The sequence below is a fragment of the Larus michahellis genome, chromosome 1 (assembly GCF_964199755.1).
Source record: "Larus michahellis chromosome 1, bLarMic1.1, whole genome shotgun sequence".
NCBI classification, from domain to species: Eukaryota; Metazoa; Chordata; class Aves; order Charadriiformes; family Laridae; genus Larus; species Larus michahellis.
Window position 1 is genome coordinate 13,764,781 of NC_133896.1, and position 16,646 is coordinate 13,781,426.

The 16,646-nt window shown below is 36.4% G+C and overlaps 1 protein-coding gene across 2 annotated transcripts in view; it reads right to left on the reverse strand.

Moving 5' to 3' along the window:
- The window catches only part of PHTF2 (putative homeodomain transcription factor 2), a 71,745-nt gene that overhangs the window by 26,922 nt on the left and 28,177 nt on the right, over positions 1 to 16,646 (reverse strand). The window contains exons 3-7 of one of the 2 annotated variants that reach the window (XM_074602276.1): positions 16,273 to 16,329; positions 12,742 to 12,811; positions 9,846 to 10,004; positions 4,502 to 4,667; positions 3,647 to 3,811 (exon numbers count right to left, since the gene is read on the reverse strand). In XM_074602276.1, the coding sequence (XP_074458377.1) occupies positions 3,647 to 3,811; positions 4,502 to 4,667; positions 9,846 to 10,004; positions 12,742 to 12,811; positions 16,273 to 16,329 (617 nt within the window). The remainder of the gene's footprint in view (positions 1 to 3,646; positions 3,812 to 4,501; positions 4,668 to 9,845; positions 10,005 to 12,741; positions 12,812 to 16,272; positions 16,330 to 16,646) is intronic. The other variant, XM_074603147.1, reaches the window with a different exon arrangement.

Below are 16,646 nucleotides of genomic sequence, written 5' to 3' on the forward strand. Positions count from 1 at the left end.
GCCTTTGTCTTTAAGGACTGAGGCACTCTGCGAGAGCTTGGATTACATAGACTAAATTCCTCTTCAACATGTACATCAAATAAATTGGGAGAATTGGGATAGTCACCTCACATTCCTCGCAAGATAAGGTATTCCACCTATACAGGGGAGACCTGAACACAAAAAAATGGCTAGGGAGAGCTGGATAAAACGGAAAAATCCAAAAAGGAACAATTCATCTGTTAGAATGCAGACAAAATAATGAAGAGACAATGTTACAAAGGTATTTCATCCTCCTTTCCCATCTTTAATCTCATTCTACTTTCTCTCACTCCTTCCTGGAAAAAAGCTAATAGCAATTTATATTTTTTTTTTTAAACTAAAGTAACTGCTGCTGCACTTCTCTTGTAGGAAGCTCTAAAACTCACCTACTATTCCCTGACCTATTCCCAAAATTCTTGGTCAACTTTACTTCTAAATAAGTACAAAACCAGCAGAAATATTTTCTGTAGTTATTATATACTTTTGTGGATTAATTTTTATTATAAGTGTACAAAGGTCAAGAGAAAACAAGATGCTTTAGCATGTGTTTTGTGGTGAAGAAGCAGTTAGTAAGTCTCCTGTTTGCAGATCACCAATGTGCTAGTTGACATACAGAGTTTTAATTTTCTACGTCCATTAAGATGATCGTTATTGAGGCCAATTTTTAATGCATTAAATATACTTTTGCCACTTTGTAAAAATTTCTTTTTAACAGTGCAAAAGGGAATGCAGTTCTCATCGCACCCATCCATCCATCCAAGTCAGAGAGACTTACTCCAGAAGTTACTAAACTGTATGAGTGGAGTAACAGGACAACTCTTCCAAGTTGGATTTGAGAAGTTTTTATACATTTCACATGAAACTTGAAAGCTACTAGGAAGAAGTAGCCTCAGACAGTTGAGTAGGAATAGATAAGAGAAAGAAAGAAGTATGTATGTATGATTTGTTCAGATAGGACTTCAATACTCAAGCAATGTTTTTAAGTGCTAAAACTGTAGGACAAACACTAGTCTGATATAAACTAACGCTCATTTTGCGAAACAGGTAACTTGACTGAAGTCCTTCATTCGTTTCTAATGTAGAAACCAAAGTTATTTTTTGTAAGAATGCCTAAATTTAAGTGTAAGCCTCAAGCCAGAAAAGCATAAATTTAGGCTTAAAGTTAGACTTTCATGCACTATACTGTGTTAAAAGAAAAAACAAACATGAACAATACTTCCCTAGTTGACATAAATGTATATTTTCCTACAATCACTGCATATACACGTCATTAATCAGCTTTTAAAATTTTATGCTAGATTTAAAAGTATTTAGGAGCAAGACAGGACAACACCATTAATAAATCCAAGGTCTTAAAAAGCTTGAATATATGAAAAAGCTAAGTCAAGAATGTGACTTTCAGACTTATTCATGCATTAGCTAGAGAAAATATTAAGGAAGATTTAAATCAAGTTTCTAGAAGACTGTAGATTTTCACTGTTGAGTATACTAGTCCCATGCGATTTCACTGGGGTTGATAAAAAAAAAAAACCCTCTCCTCCCTGTCCATGCTGCAAAACTTTTGAAGAAGCTACTACTGTAAGATTTCCATAATTGGAGTAAGGACACACACACAGAGCAAAGTCCCAAATCAGTACTACATTCTGAATAAATTGCCTAATTGAATATTGCCCTCCTTTCCAGTGAAATTAGTAATTAGTATTTTTTAAATTGCCCCTGTGCTGGATTAAAGTTTAGAATTATATTTTATTAGTCAGACCGAGTTCTGCCATTCCAAAGGATATTTACTGAATACAGTTCCAGATTACGAATGACCTGAGTGTAGGCAAATGGTCTAGGTACTCATGGTCCTGCCCTAAAGCAAAGAACATAATTTCTGAGGTTAATTTTGAAACCATGTGTTTAAGACCTATATTTAAAACTCCAGAAAATGCAGAAATCTCAAAGCTTAATATATAAGAAAAACTGTTGTACGTAAACACTAATGAGACATTCTAATGCGTTTTCTAAAGAGCTTCAAAACATGTCCTAAGAAACAGGACAGATGTCACCGTACAGCTTCCTTGCACTGAGGTTTCATAAGATTTTCTTCAGCAACAAGACCGAGTAACGTAGTCAATGAATTCCACGCAGTGCTCACTTCCAGCCCCACTCTGCCATCCCACTGTGATGACAAAACTGTTTGTATTACCATGAAAAAAACTACTGATCTGCATGATCTCCTGGGAAAGAAGGTCATTTTTCACCTGGACAAGTTCCTGATATCGTTTGTATGGCTCCAGACATACAAACAACTGTACCTCTGCAATTGAAGGGGTAACAAATGACTAAGGGCTACTTACAGCATGCTCAGTCACTCTGTGCTCTTTATCCTTTGAAGATACTATATATACTAGTAGTCATCATTGAGGCTTAACATCTCTCTCTATATATATACACACACACTACCTACAAGTCCTTAGAGCAAGTCCCACACAGCCCTCCTTGACTGAAAACACTCTGAGCCCAATACGAGGGAAGGGGGAAAAAAAAAAAAAAAAAAAAAGAAAGAAAAGACTCTTGCAATGCCCCTCTTCTTATTGCAGATCAGTGTCTTCAACGAATGGAAAATATTCAAAGGTTTACAAGATTACACTCCAAACATACCAGAAAGTAATGCATACAGATGCAAAGAACAGCAGTCGTGTCTATTAATATGACTCACAGTTTGTCAAAGCTAGCTTAATACACAAAGGAAAAAGTCACATGAATTCTCCTCTTGCAATATTTTTAAACGTTTTTAAAACTTCTCCAGAGTTTCAACTAGATATTCCCAGAACATACATAAGCTTTACCAGTGGTTAAGAGCACATATCACAAGTATGACAGACATGTTAGCATTGCCATAATTTAAGATGCAGCATGCACAACAAAACATCAATGTAATAATTTGCAGTATCCCTTTTCTCACTTCCATACTTTTTTATGAGCAATTTTCTCTTGTTAATAAATGCTGATACATAGTGCTCACAATGCTGCGTGTATAGAATACCTTGAATGCAGACTGCTACAGAATGTTTTTTTAAAAAACTTCTTAATTGCTCAGAGCACTGCATTAGCAGATCCATCATTTGCAAAACAGCTCTTGAATGTAACAGGGTTAGATGTTTCTTCCAGTCTTTCAAAAATGTATCTTCAATGTTCATTTATAAGCTAAAAGCTGTGCCTATTTGCATCCTGAAGGCTTTTCCTTCAGAAAAAGGGTGTGATTTGATGACAGTGGTGAAGTTCAATAAGCATTCTCTCAGAGTAATAAGCAGCTAATGTAATAAAGTAAAATTAAAGAATCAAATTTTCTCATTGGATTAAAATTGAGAAACTGAGTTCATTCCCGACAGCCCACACAGAGCACTCCTACATCAAAATATAATTTAATTAAATGTTAATTCCATATCTTTTCAAAATTATTGCATCAGCACTTGCAAAAGCCAAGAAACAACACATGAGTACATGTTCAAATAGTGAGATGAGTTCACCATTAAGAACAAAACCTGGATCAACAAAAGCTTAATCATTAGGTCAATGTTTACTTTAGAAAAGGGATAGTGCATCTCTAACACATATGTAGCCTTGAATAAATACAAACCCTGATAAAAAGAAAGCAGCATGCCAGATATCTCTGAAGACAGCGCCAATACTGCAAGAGGTGCTTGTACCGTAGCTCTGCACTGTTCCCTCCTGTGTGTTATCTGTGGTACTAGAGCCATCTCCTTCCCTATGTACTTCCAAATGTGCTGCTTTCCTTAATTTCCTTCATCAGAAGAGATTAAAATTGGAAGGTAGCTTTATAAGTGCAATCTACTGGTTCTATTAATGTGTTCAGCAGTTTAAGCATGCAAAACCAAGCAAGATTTCAAAATGTTTTGCTAAAGTTTTATCATGTCAATTTAATAAACTCCATTTAATAAAACAAAGCACAACATTTACTCATTATCATAATACTTAAACCCAAAATACATTTAATTTCATCATCAGAGGCTTAGACCTGCAAAATTCACTACTGCAGGTTTTCCAATTTTAATGGGACAATTCACTGTAGCAAACCATATTCAGTGAAGTGCTGGAAGACTTAAGTTCTACACTTCCAATAGCATCTTCTTTAATGTATGTTTCCCACAGAGATCATCAGTCAGTATTGCACGGAGTTCTAAAACTAAGTTTTCATAAATACTAACATAAATACTGACACTCCACCACTATTCAGATACAAACTGTTTTGAGGTAAAATGTCAGATTCGATTTAAACAATGCATAAATTACTCAATGCATAAAATTTAAAGAGCACAAATTAAGCACCCATTTTAAAGATTCAGATAAAAACAGAGCACCAGTTTCTCATTTCTTGCAAAGCAGAGACTCTAAACCCCCACATTTTTTTCATGCACATTCTTTAGAATAGTTTAACAATCCTAAATGACAAACACTTTAACACAGACTATACCTTCTTCTTTTACCCCCTGTGCTGGGAGGTGGCTTAGGAGTTCGTGTAGAAACAATCTGACAATGCACAGTTCCAAGTAGCAACATTAGCCATATTGGCCCAATTACTTCAGTCAGAGGTATATTATGTGGGCTTTGGGCTGTATAGAATAACACTACAGCAGCAACTGGAAAAGAAGGGAAATTAAGTTGAGTTCAATATTTGAAATGTCTGAAATGGCCAGCTGACTAAATGGTTTTTGTTAAAAAGAGAAGCAGTCAGACTTTAAACCAACCCATGTAATTCCGAGGAGGAATTATAATTGCAATGAAATAGGCAGTAATAAAGATTTAAACAGTTACCTACTATCTTAATATCCATCTCTTCTTTTACACTTGTGATATTATAGCTATTGCTCAAAAAAAGGCAGCAGAATGAAGTAAGGGTGGGAGGGGGGAACCATTTGTAAGTTAGATCTGTCATGAAACAACATTAAATTACAGTGAAACTTCAGTAGGAGATAAAAACAAAAAGTAAATGCCATCCTTAAAGCAGCCCAAATCAATTTAATTCTGTATCAACTATAAAGCTGCAGCACAATTCAACAAATTAGGTGAGTGTAGGAGTCATCAAACCTGGAGCAGATTGTCCAGAGAGGTTGAAGTCTCTCCATCCTTGGAGATATTCAAACCCTGACTGAACATATGGCCTTGAGCAACCTGTTCCAGCTGACCCTGCTTTGAGCAGTCGTTCTGACCAGATGATCTCCAGAGGTCCCTGCCAACCTCAACTAGCCTGTGACTCTGTGGAACCACGTATCTATTTCAACGCTGTAAGGACCAATAGACTTGAGACTATAAACTCTTTAAAATGCTTTCTACTAGGGAATATAAACTCCATATTCCAGTCAAAGGACAAAACTGATCATATGGATAGACAGACAGGCTTAAGTGCAACCCTGTATGCATTTCATATATACTTGTGTGTGTATTTTCTAGTAATGAGAAAAGATCAAAGACAAACCGTGTAAACCATGAGGGAGTCCAGCTGAAGTGACCAGGACTCCAACTAGCACTTGCGGTTGGAAAAGGGGCAACTTCCAATTCCACAGTTAACTGTTAATTTTGTAACCCTACAACCAGCTTTCCATATGTAGCCAATACCCACACAGCTCTTCTTGCTCCTGTACCCAGAGCCCAACCACTGCTATAACTCGGAAATGTCTTTACAGGCTTCAGGTCAACCTAAAGACATTCAACAGGCACAGGGCAGACAGAAGAGGCAATCGCTCTCTTTTCCCTGCTTATTGTACATTCTTGTTGCTCTGCTTCTATGGCTTGAACTGCTGTGTTCTGTAACTATGTTCTGTAACTCAGCTGAGAGGAGCTCCCAAGAGAAAAAAAACAAAACAAAACAAAAAACAAAACCCAGAAACTCCAAGAAACAATTTGGGAAAGAACAGGAATAATTCTCTGTACCTAACATCTGCACATAACAACCATGAGAACTTGGTTTTGTTCTTGTACCAGTAAGAAGTGAAAGTCTCGTAACTTAGACCTACTCCTAGCACAAGAAATACATGGTACAAGTTCAACAGCTTTCACCAGTTCTCTCCTAAAATTGATTAAAAAAAAAATACAGCCACATGCAAATTTATGTGCCCCATTCAAACACCTAAGATATATCACATGAATCCACGCCTAACACAGCACACACCTGGAGAGATTAGATATGTTTTTCATGAAACAATCTTTAGCAAGGTTACCAGTATTAGAAAGCCAATGAATGTACAAAACAATGGAATTATTTTTGATTGTGGTAATCTAATTCTAATTTCCCATCAGTCTTTTTCCTAAATCAAAGCACAGAAGTCTTACGTAGAACACATAGGGTATCTTTTATTACTATATGTGTCCTAAGTTCTTGCCGTATGAGGTTTCCCAGAAAGACGGCATGCATCGATCAGAAATCCAACTTATTAAAAAACAGACAAAAAGAGGTACAGATAGTAAAAGGTACAGATAATCTTACCTCTTCCTAAATGAGCTTATCTGAGTTTCTCACACGTACAATTAGCTTTATAAAGTGTAAATAAGTAGCCAATTTTGACTCCTACCATACAATTTGGATAAGCATATACTTTCGAGAACACAGAGCGCCACAGATCCATGCAAAATGATTTGCAGCAGTGTGTCTCCACAAAATAATTTCAAACTTCACTACAAGATTTCTTCTGCTACTTAAAAAACATTTATCAAAACAGAGTGACCTAGAAGAATCATCTTCTTCCAGAAGATACAAGTCTGTAGATTGCAGATTCCCACCATGAAGTTTCACGCAGATTTAAGAATATATTACCAATTTCCTGATCTTTCCAGTAGGATGGGAGGGAAATCCAAGAACATCTTTCTGCATAGCGTGTCAATATGCTGTAGTTCAGATTATCCTAGAGTTGCTCCTACCAACAGCTAGGTCTCTGAACAGAATTTCTCACACCACTTTTAATTATTTCTTTACTTATTTATAGTATTTGGACTTGTACTTTTCCAAAGTACAATGGCTGACTTTGCAAAACAGACACAAATGAAATTATATCAGAGAGCAACAAGCTGTATCAAAGAAAGCAACTGTACATCTCAAAGACCAACAGGCATTTATTTTGATAGCATTTAAACCTTTGAAATATTTGTATTACCAAGTTTAAAAATGCATACATTCATATATATGTATCTCACCACAAGAAACAATCATCATACCACTATTGAAGTTTCTTCTTTAATACTTAAGAAATACACAATAGAGATAGACACTATAATTTCACACTTCCTTGTCCTATTAAAATATAGAAACATTTTTAAAGTAACAATGAGGTAATGCTATAAACTAAATGGATGAATCAGAAGAAAAAGGTTTTACTTCTACCCTAATTCATCTGCCTGCTCCGTGACCTTGGACAAAAAAACCATTTCTCTGTAGTTCTCTTATCACGCGTTTTGCTAATCATACTTTATACTAAAGGAAACCAAAGCAAATAAAATCTGGAGTTTAAATCCACAGCCAAGGAAAGAATTCTTTTCTGTAGACTCATATAAATGTTACCAAGTATCCTGCTAAAGCTAATCCATTTCAAAGCAATAATTCCAAGTACTGCAGTTCATAAATCTACAGAAAATACTTTATACTTAAATAAAATTATTCAACTAAATATATATAAACAAAACAAAGCCAGACCATTTTACAACAGTGTCAGTGAGAACCTGTCATGATGACAAAAAGGCCAAGCTACAATACAAAATCCAGATTCAGGGCAGAAATACAGCCACTGGAGTTTGAAGTATTTTGGTTTTAAGTTTTCATAACAGATTCTTGGTGTTTGGGTGCTGCCTTTATGAATTTATACGAAAAGAATAACCGAGCACACTTTCTGAGTAAAATACAAGCAAATCATATATAGAAGTGCTAGAAGGATAGGCTTGAGGGCGTTGTTTTAAATAGTTTCCAATAAAAATTTTGTCAATTTAATTTCATTTGCGTGTACATTGTAAGTCTTTCAATTTATTTCAAAAACCATCAAAAACTCTGCAGTTAATTCAGCATAATTTAAATGTCAAGTGTTTCAAACAGTTGGATTATAGTGTAATATGGAATACTATTGATTCTTTTCCAGCATTTGTTAATTCACAACCTCAGAAACATCAGAAATATTTCGTCACATTACAGAATATATGGATTAGGGAAATGATGCATTCCAACCATAACTTTAGTAAATCATAGATCCCAAGAAATCTGAGGGGGGGAAAAAGAGTTAATTACAAGATAGCTCTGTAAACAATGTCCTCAAAAACTTGCTTGTGCTTGCACTCAGAATCTGCATTGTCTTATTATTTTGCTGCTTTTAGAGTCTCATGAAGGCTCCACAAAATAAGTGTGGGTATATTTTTAAAATAAATTTAAGAAAGTAAACGTAAAAATTTACTATAACAGTGTTTCTCAGAATAAACTACCGTGAACAGGATAACAAACAAACTATAACTTACATATTTTACTGCCTATATTACTACAAATGAGATTAAAATTATTAACGCTATGGGATCTCTTACCATATATACACAAATGCTAACATACGCAACAACACTTTTTAAGCACCTATCTCAGAAATGGAGATAAGGAGAAGTTTTGACAGGAGACCACATGAACGTTTCAAGTTTTGGGGCACTGGCACTGTGAAATTCATTTTATAGCTGCTAACATCATCGCACAAGAGGCGCTGTTGTCTTTTTTTTTTTTAAACTCCGTTTCTTTTTTTAAACTCCGTTTCTTTTTTTAAATACAATTTCCAAATCATATAGTGATTCACAACTGCTAGGACAGATGGCAAAATTGAAAAAGTAATATTGTATTTTAATTGGATTTCAGTGGAAAACTTATCAGTCATTTAGCTTCTCAGGGTACTTAAATTTCTCCCAACTTTCATTAACCTTCTGTTCCAGTTCTGTTATACACACTTCTGATACACTTATTCTTTTCGTCACTTTCACACTGTTAGATACTGACTCACTACATTACATTCTTCCCTTTACTAATTTTCCTCTTGTATATTACATATAATTAACAGAAGCACAATGCCAGATTACTAGAACTCGAGATCGAGCACCCCGAAAGCTGTGAATTGTCTTCTCTTTCTTAACAGTTGCCCAAAAGTCCTTCTATAATCTAGGAAATATAAAATTAAGATGCATAGTCTCACCATTGCCATGGAATAAATAGCAGAAGCACACAGGACAATAAGGCCCCATTTGCCAGTCATTCAGAAGCACGGCTGAGGTCTGACTAAAGTATAAGCTAAAAGTTCATTGCCTCTGATGTGACAAAATAATGCATGGAAGGACAACTGGAAACCGGTGAAACAGACATCCTACCAGACTGCACAAGCTGCTCGCACCTTGGCAGGTTTGGCCTTTCTTGCTTCTTGAGCAGAGTTTTTGATGTACACAAGTATCAGAAAGACCAAAAGCCCAAGACAAAATACACTGCCTAAGCCAAAGGTTTCTTTGATATTGCTCAGCCGTGAATTAAATTACACAGTCCTGGAAACCTAAATTATATACAGAGACGACAAACTAACATGTATGTTAAATGCCGAAAAAAGCCTGTGAGGAAATCCTTAAATTTTCAGTATGCCGCCTTCATATATGTAAAAGAAATGGTAACGAAAAGACCCATGCTAGTGACTGTGTCATTCCAACATTTCAGAAAATATTGGAATGAACTTTAACAGCATAAAGTGAACCAAGTAACATACAGCAGCTTCCATATGGTTAAAATAAGGCATTTAGTCAAAGCTGGTCCTGCAATCCAACTCTACCTTGAAGAAGGTAAAGAACAAGCAGCCAGAAAAAGATGACCCTTGATGTCACTTGTAGCCACCACCTGTAGAAGAACGGAAAGAAAACAACTCTCACGATTCCTTTGCGGGTCAGAGATGTCCAAGGACTTTCAGGTTTTGCTTTAGCAAAAGCAGATCCTTTGAAAAAAGAAAAGAAATTTCGATATATTTCACTGTTATGGCTAATAATAACTTTAGTTGTTCAATAGCACAGCAGTTAAGATAGGTATTTAAAGGAGCAATTATTAAACATAATTATTTTGATAAATGTCATTTCACTATCTATTCAGTCTAAAATTTGAGTAATTTGTTGGTGCCCTCTTGACTGCCATTATCGGGAACTTCTACAACATTGCCATTTCTTACTATGTGAAAATTATTTTAAAATAAATTATTAAAATTTATTCTGTTTCACTGAGGTATGAGAAACTTGATATGAAGCAATAGGAAGTCATGAAAATTCCACATGCCTGTGCAGGCAGAGCAGAGCCTTTTCCCAACAGAGCAAAGGGATCTAAAACATCAACATATGTAAATTGCTCCAGCCACGTCATTCAGGAAAACGGAATGAGGTTGAGAAGTATAGAGGAGTATCTGTCCAACTGAGGACTGGCCTCAGGAGCAGGGAAGCCACCCAAAGAATAACTTATCTTTGTCTCTTCTTCTACACCATTTTCCATCTCACTCATTCAAACCTCCTTTCTCTCTCATATTTCTTTTTCTTCCTTAAAATTCCCACTTCTCTGGGAATTTGAATAGAAAACTGTGTAACATTTACTTAATGGAGGTGTGACTTCAATTATGACAAGGTTACTGCTTGGAAAGGGCAATACTGTGTGCTGCTACGCCATTTCCACCTTGTTTACGAGCAGAACTGGCATTAGTGACCTCTGTGCTGGCACAGGTAAAACGCTGCTAGTACTGGAATCAATTTAATGCCAGCCTAGACCTATATGCAGAGGAGTCATTTAAATGTTATTCATGTATATCGCTATCTTGAAGTGGGCTACTGCTGTTCCTTAATTTCTATAAACATTTAGTTTTCAGTTCTGTTTCTTTAAAGTTCAAACATTATTTGGTTTTGTTTCTTTCTCCCACATTCCCATTTTTAAAGACTTATATTGCTAGGTGATGTGATAAAAGCTCATCTGCACAACCAGAGAAGTTCAAAGAGACAATGACAGGAGCCCAAATAATGCCCTGATAGCCTTCTTCTAGACCCATGACTGGAGCCATCAGCCCATGGAAGGCCCATCTCCAGAAGCCCAGAGCAGGTCAGAGGCACAAGGGCAGGCGAGAATCCAAGTTAAGGAAGGAACACCTTGACCAGCCCCTCCCAGGGCTGTCCCAGCAGAGCCATCAGCCCCTTTGTCCAGGTGTGAAAAAGGAGGTGTTTAGGTGATTTGGGGAGAACCAAGCGTGGGGAAATTGACGCTGAAGGGGAAAAAAAGGACTGGTCAGGCGTAAATAGCTGTGGCTCAGCAAGCTGCTTGTCACAGAATCATAGAATTGTCTAGGTTGGAAGGGACCTTTCAGAACATAGAGTCCAACCATCAACCTAACAATGACAAAACCACCACTAAACCATGTCGCTAAGCACCACGTCTACCCGCCTTTTAAATACCTCCAGGGATGGTGATTCCACCACTTCCCTGGGCAGCCTGTTCCAATGCCCCTTCTGTGAAGAAACTTTTTCTAATATCCATCCTAAACCTCCCCTATCGCAACTTGAGGCCATTTCCTCTTGTCCTATCGCCTGTTACGTGGGAGAAGACAGACCCCCACCTCTCTACAGCCTCCTTTCAGGTAGTTGTAGAGAGCGATAAGGTCTCCCCTCAGCCTCCTTTTCTCCAGGCTAAACAACCCCAGCTCCCTCAGCTACTCCTCATAAGACTTGTGGTCTAGACTGTCTGGCTGTGCTGCACGCCTGATCAGCGCAGTCTGTACTATCTTCTTATTAAATTCCTTTAACTCTCTCCCGAGCGAGGGGCCATCTATTCAATGCATACGGGGGACTGAGTGCCAGCACTGGGAGTCAGAGCATGAGCCAGAGGGCCGTGTGTCCATGATGCCAGCAGCCCAAGGGAGTGCGGGTGTGCGAGTGAGTGCTAGGGAATATCAAGCCAGATGAGCTGGTGAAAGGGTGAAGCGTCCTGGGAGCAAGGGAGTGAGGGGGTCTCCAAAGGCCATCTCTGGGCGTGAGTGTGCCTGTGCGTTTCTAAGGGCAAAAGCACAGCGAGCCTCTTTGGTTAATTCCAAACTGAATGCAGAGAGCACCACCTGGAATGGATTCAGGAGACTGTGCTGGCTGCTGGGCTCATGGAAAAAAAAAACCACTAAGTAGTATCTTCCCTAGTCTGCATGAGAGAAATTAAATAAAGATAAAAATAAATTAAGACTAAATACTTTTTGAAAAGTTTCATATCATCTGACCTTCTGTAGCTGTTTTGTTATTTAAAACAGGCAAGAAATATTCAAGGACTATACAATTTTTGCTCTCCAGAAATTTCAACATAACCTTTCTTCTAGATGTCAGAAGATTTGGAAGAAGTCTGAATGCATGGCAATAGGAGATTTCTGAACTATTAACTACAAAACTTTGATCCATGACAATCCACTTGTTTCTTTTTTTCAAAATCTAAATCTATACAATAAAATTTAAATCAAGCTTTTAAATCAAGCTTCAGTTTAACCTTGAGGTCCCCCGTTAATATTTCCTATCCATCTTCTTCAGAGAAGAGTTACATAGGGTTGGTTGGTTGTTTTGGTTTTTTTTTTTTTTTTTTAATACTTACTAATACACTCTTGTTACAAGACACAGGATGGCAGTTATTTTTATACCGAGAAATTCAGCTTTTCCTAGTTCAGGACCTACCTCTCACAAGATCAACGTCTATGAGGTCTGGTTTCACATGTCCTGTTTTCTTTGGTTTGTTTCTCAAACCCTGCAATATGCAAATACAATCAAAATACATTCATGCAGATGACAGACATTGTGAAAGAAAAAAATATCAAAGTGGTCAGTAATTGTATTTAACCTATACCACTATTGAAAATTCAGACAAATGTCAACTTCATAGATTTAAAGCACTATAAAATAAACATTCCACGGATCAAGGTACAATAAATGCCTTTTACACACTTTACAATCTAAACAAAACCCAACCAATTACTGACCCATTAGGTAATTTTTCAAACATAGTTAAGCACTGAGCACTCATGTCCCATGGCTTGGGGTTACGCAGACAACGTGCACACACTTGCAAGTATTAGTAATACATTTATATTAGGTTTTCAGAACTTTTGCAACAAATTACTTTTCTGAAACTCTTTTGTCCTCGGATGTCTAATTAAACTTCACAAAATGCTTACATTGCAACTCCTTAATTACAAACCTAGATTAGCAAATAATGCTAATCAGCAAGTTCCACTGTCAGAAATCCAAATTCTACAAAAGTATTGACTTTTTCTTAATAGTGAATATAGATTGGACTACTAAAAAGAGGAAAAATAATACCACACAGCAGGAAAGCACCAGGAAAAAAATAAGTTTATTTTGTCTTTTAGAAACAGCATCTTCCTTCACTGAAGAGCCAAACTATCTTGCAAAACTTTCAAGTTTGCTTTTAATGCTAAAATGTGATGCTGTACTCTCAAGCCTCAGAGACATCTGTGAGTTTATTCTGATCCCTTTAGATTAGGCTCTTGTTCACATTAGGCAATAGTGATTCCACAGAGTACAATTCATACAGAGCAAAATACAATATTTCAAAAATATTTTGGGTACAAATGGAATTATGATGGAAGTGGTTTAACTGTTTTAATTCAAAAAGCAGTTAAATTCACTGGTGAACCATAGATTTCCTCCATTGTCATATTTCACACACATGTAAAAACATTTATTACTTAAATGTAAACATTAAATTCAGGTGAAAATGAAATTGCTATCAATGAAAGATCAGTGAAAACTGGTAAAGTTCCATAAGAATATTCATAAGAATATTCTTCATAAGAATAATATCAAGCAAATTGTTGAAATAGGTAGAGTGTAGCTCAAAGTATTTTTCACATATAAACTCAACTGGATTTATTTCTCATGCTGAAATAAAAAAAAAAATTAAACTCTTCACGATGAATTAGATATAGAGTCATCACCAGATGTGTCTATTGGAAAAATGAGAGTTTGATTTAAACAAAGCAAAATTAATACACAGAATTGAATTGGTAGGACAAAATGTGCTCTTAGGGTGACAAATAAAGACAACCAGTTGTATTGTAGACTAAAGCACTGCAAAGAGCTTAATGTGCAAGATTTTTACAGAACAGCAGTCTTGAAACTGCAGTAATTTTATTTGGAATGAGAAAAGCCCATAATTAGAATTGGAAATTCTTGTAATTCTAGAACCAGCTACAGACTCTTGTGAAAACTTGCATGAGTGAGTCACTCTATTTCATGACAAGATCTAAAGCTTAAAAATAAAATGCTGAATGATATAATAATTTTCAAATAAATTACTGCTTATGGGCCCCAAGATTTTTCTTGAAAGTGTAAATAAAGATGTATGTGCCTCTTAGAAGAAATAACCCTCTGGAAACACATGCACAGTCCTAGAAAAAAATTTACCACTGTGGCTAAAATTTTGTTTTCATTTTAAAGAAAGAATTCTGCAAAAAATAAGTCAACAGTATTACTTGATGCATCTTTATAGGAAAAGAAGTGGTGACGCATTCTTTAAAATCTCTGTCGGTCAAATCTCAAATGCTTTTAGTGCCCATGAACTACACTGAATTCGTTCTTCTACTTTTTGCCACGTGCAGTGGAAAACAGCAGTGTTTCAAACTAAAGTTAATTTAAAAAAAAAAAAATATTTACACTGTTCGGGCCCATCCAGTTAGTTCATATAATTTCTACTCAGCACCAAACACATTTCAGCTAACTAACAGCAAAAAGACAGTTTAAATAAAAATGCTTATTGTAAAAATTCTTTTGCACAAATTTTAAAATTAATCTGAATAGATTCTATTGTAGTTCTAACTAAACTATAAATTTATAGTATCAGAAACAGATTTTCTACTAAAAAATTAATAGTTTTTTAGATTTTTAGTGAAGTTCATTTATAAACAGTACTATAGTAGCTTTGAGATTAAAGCACTAATATGCAATACTTGAATTTAGCAGTCTGTTTCAGTGTTACCATTATTACACTGAACTCGGTCAAACACAAACTCACGTAGACCCCATCATTAATTTGTTAGTTATTGGACTCCTGAGCCAAACGAGATGCATTTCCAATAAGCATAAGGCATTATTTGCAATTTGAGTAACGTCCTATTATATAGTAATTACAAGATCTTCTGCCATAATGGCGCTTGGTTTTCATGGTCCTGGAAAGGACCCTGAAAACAATTTACACACTCGGGTCTCAGTCTGAAATCAGTTGTAGTGATTGTCAAGAACATTTCTGACACTTCAAACGCACGGCACCACACGACAATTTTCCTGCAATAGACTCCTGCTTGGATTAACAGCGTTTATCCTGGCTGTAGCTGGTGCTGCTGACAGAATCCCGCCCCCTTTATCATCCACCAGGCACCTCCCAATAACCCGAGGTGCCTGGCACATCCCCAGCTGCCCGGCTCTCCGCCGAGCAGCTGAAGCAATGTACATTTTGCTAATGTTAAGAATTAGCAATGCCTTAAAACTCATGCAGCAATAGCATACTTCTTGTGTGCAGTATTTGAAGAAAAAAAATGTTAATGGCAAGAAAATGTTAATTAAATTAACTTCAACATCATGGAGTATGATATAATATACAATCCAAAAAACTCTTACATGTAGGATTGATTTCTTTTTCTCCAAAACAATTTAGCAATGTGGCAGACACTGATGGCACTGTTAGTTAAACCAAAATGCAAAGAACACTGTTAAACTGCTTGTTCAGGGAAACAAAGCCTGAAGTACTTACCAGTCTAATAAACTGTACAAAACAATGACAGCATCATAAAGGAGGAAAAGTAAACTGCAGGTATAAGGTAACTAACTGAAAGTAAAGAGAGCTCAGATAACTGACATTAGAATTCATCACAAAGAAAACTGAAAGAAGAGGCACTAAAGCAACTAAGCCCTGGCTTAAGATAACTGAAAGAAAAAAAATGTACTGAGACACAGAAAGATGCAGCACTTTAAATGCTGCAGAGTTATTATGTGAAATAAATAGAGTATAATATGCTGGTTACATTCGGTTACACTCCAGAAGTCTAGTTTTACTTCACCAGCATTAAATACCACCACATACATTGTAAATTACATCAGTGTACACAACCACAGACAGCACAGCTGATAACTGGCAAAAAAAACCCAAACCAAAACAAAAAAAAACCCAACGTTGAAATGTTATCATATTACCTTTATTTCTCTTTGCTCTACTGATTTTTCCCATATTTGTTGATCATATGCTCCAATCTAAAAAGAACACAAAAAAAATATCTGATTATGTTCTAAAAGACACTGATCAAACAAAAATCAATCAATCTTCAACTAGACAAGCATGAAGACAGCAGGTTATTTCCTTGGGGAGACTTATTTACAAGGAAATCTTTATCTTCTTCATCCCATCTTGGCTGGACTGGCTCTAGCTAACCTGTGAGTGAGTTGTGATGGAAGGGCAAGGCGAGCAGACGGCTGCAGCCCATTGCAAGGCTTGTGCAAGCCAGAAGACCAGGAACACCAGGCTGCCTCCCATCCCTGGTTGGGATTCCCGGCTCCACACTGACAGAAAA